This window comes from Seriola lalandi, unplaced genomic scaffold, assembly GCF_002814215.2.
Source record: "Seriola lalandi dorsalis isolate HSWRI2012SDOR001 ecotype SW California unplaced genomic scaffold, Sedor1 jcf7180002053478, whole genome shotgun sequence".
Classification (NCBI taxonomy): domain Eukaryota; kingdom Metazoa; phylum Chordata; class Actinopteri; order Carangiformes; family Carangidae; genus Seriola; species Seriola lalandi.
This window is the reverse complement of record NW_019524031.1, coordinates 44,061-46,142: the sequence shown is the minus strand read 5'-3', so window position 1 is coordinate 46,142 and position 2,082 is coordinate 44,061. Positions and strand designations below refer to the sequence as shown.

At 44.2% G+C, this 2,082-nt stretch overlaps 1 protein-coding gene across 1 annotated transcript in view; it reads left to right on the top strand.

Annotated features, from left to right (window-relative positions):
- The window catches only part of LOC111651182 (histone-lysine N-methyltransferase 2C-like), a 56,197-nt gene that overhangs the window by 23,581 nt on the left and 30,534 nt on the right, over positions 1-2,082 (top strand). The window contains exons 23-25 of the mRNA XM_087172616.1: positions 1,358-1,455; positions 1,539-1,667; positions 1,844-1,948. Coding sequence (XP_087028742.1) covers positions 1,358-1,455; positions 1,539-1,667; positions 1,844-1,948 — 332 coding nt within the window. The remainder of the gene's footprint in view (positions 1-1,357; positions 1,456-1,538; positions 1,668-1,843; positions 1,949-2,082) is intronic.

Genomic DNA, 2,082 nt, shown 5'->3' with positions numbered 1-2,082 from the left:
ACTCACTCACTCACTCACTCACTCACTCACTCACTCACTCACTCACTCACTCACTCACTCACTCACTCAGTCAGCAGCTGTCAGATCAGACCACAGGGCTCCAGCTGTGTCACTGCAGCACATGTGTGAATGCCTCTGTTCCTGTTCATTAACATGAGCTTTATTCTGAAATTTGGACCACTGTGTTAATTGAATGTTTACACTTGTGTGTGTGTGTGTGTATGTGTGTGTGTGTGTGTGTATGTGTGTGTGTGTGTGTGTGTGTGTATGTGTGTGTGTGTGTGTGTGTGCGTGTGTGTCGTTCAGGGAGGTCAGAGAGTTTTGATTCTCCCTACATGGCTCAGATCATCTCCAGGATCAAAGAACCAGGTCAGTCTGACTGTCTTCTCTGTCATAGAGATCTGTTGCAGGTGATGATGGTGCAGCCATTTATCTTCTATTATATTTATTATGTTATATCATAATGTTATGTAATTTATAATAATATTATTACACGCTGCATATCAAGCTGAAAGCTTTTTACTCCCTAGTGACGTGAAGATATCATGAGGTTAATTTTGGTTTAAATATTTTTTTTTTTGTCAAGTTGAACATGACAAATACACTGTAGAACATTATACAATGTATTTCAAATAAATAGAATAGGTGTATATTATAAACTAAAATCTTAATTCTGATCATCAAAAGCTTTGTCTTGCATTGTGCATGCTCGAGTCGATGGCGCTGCCTCAATGGTAAAAAAGATTAGTGGTATTAAGTGTTTTTGTGGGAACATGCTTTCTGCACAGTTTGTAGTGCACGCTCCTCTGCTTCTTTAATCAGCCAAAGTATCTCCACACTACCGAATTCCTCTGAGCCTTCTTCTCAGCGATGTCCTGATCTTTTGAGCCTTGGGCTATGCGCCTTGGGGTGTCCTCTTCGGTAACGCTGTCACTCAAGTTTTCCATAACATTTTCTGCCGTCATTTTCTCTTTTACCTCTCTCCCACTCCTGACGTGCAGGTGGGCGTGGCTGTTCATGTTGTCTGTCAAAACATGGATGAGTTCTATCGACGTTGTATCGACCATGTCTTATATTTCTATTGAGGAAAAGTTATTTCGCAATAATTATCTTTATCGTTTTATCGCCCAGCCCTAAAGCGGCATCATATTTCTTTTAACACAGAGAAGATCATTGTTAATATATATTACTGTGTTGTGTGCTCTTATAGTAGATGGTATCAGACTACTGCTCCTCTACTTTGCTTTTATCACACACCCTTTATTGTGTTTGTTTCATGTGTTTGTAGTAAAAACAACAACAACAACAACAGATGTGTATAAGAGACAGCTGTTTCCTGTCTGTGTCCCGCCTGCAGGTGTAAACCCAAACTGAAGCTGAGGATCATCAACCAGAACAGCGTGTCTGTCCTTCAGACCCCCCCTGACCCCCCCGCTGAGCAGGACCACAGCAGAGGTCAGAGGTCACAGAGAACACACGTGTCTTTCTGTACTTGTAGGGAGCCTAACTGATGTAATGGAGTCTCCAATTTTCTCCAGGTGACTTGGACTGTGAGATGAAATCCGACTCCAGCCCCGAGCGAGACCACGCCCACGATGATGATGTCACCAAGGAGCCTGAGGTTACTGACGGCAACAAGAAGAGGAAGAGGAAACCCTACAGGCCAGGTGAGGAGGGTAGACTGTCTGACTCTGTCTACCTGTCCTCATGTCTGCCTGTCTCCTGTCCTCATCTCTACATGTTTACCTGTCCTCATGTCTACCTGTCCTCATCTCTATCTGTCTACCTGTCCTCATCTCTATCTGTCTACCTGTCCTCATCTCTATATGTCTCTGTGTCTCAGGTATTGGGGGGTTCATGGTGCGTCAGCGTGGAGGGAAGGCGGGTCCCAGCAGAATCAAACTGTGCAGAAAAGATTCAGCGGAGACGCTGCTGGGCCGAGACAAAGGTGAGACACCTGTACCTGTGGACACGCCCCCACCTTCTTTATGACTTCACGCTGATGTCAAAGTGTTGAGTATGTGAACAGCTGACTAACAATGTTTTCATCGTGTGTGTTCATCATGTGTCAGGCCTGTTGGA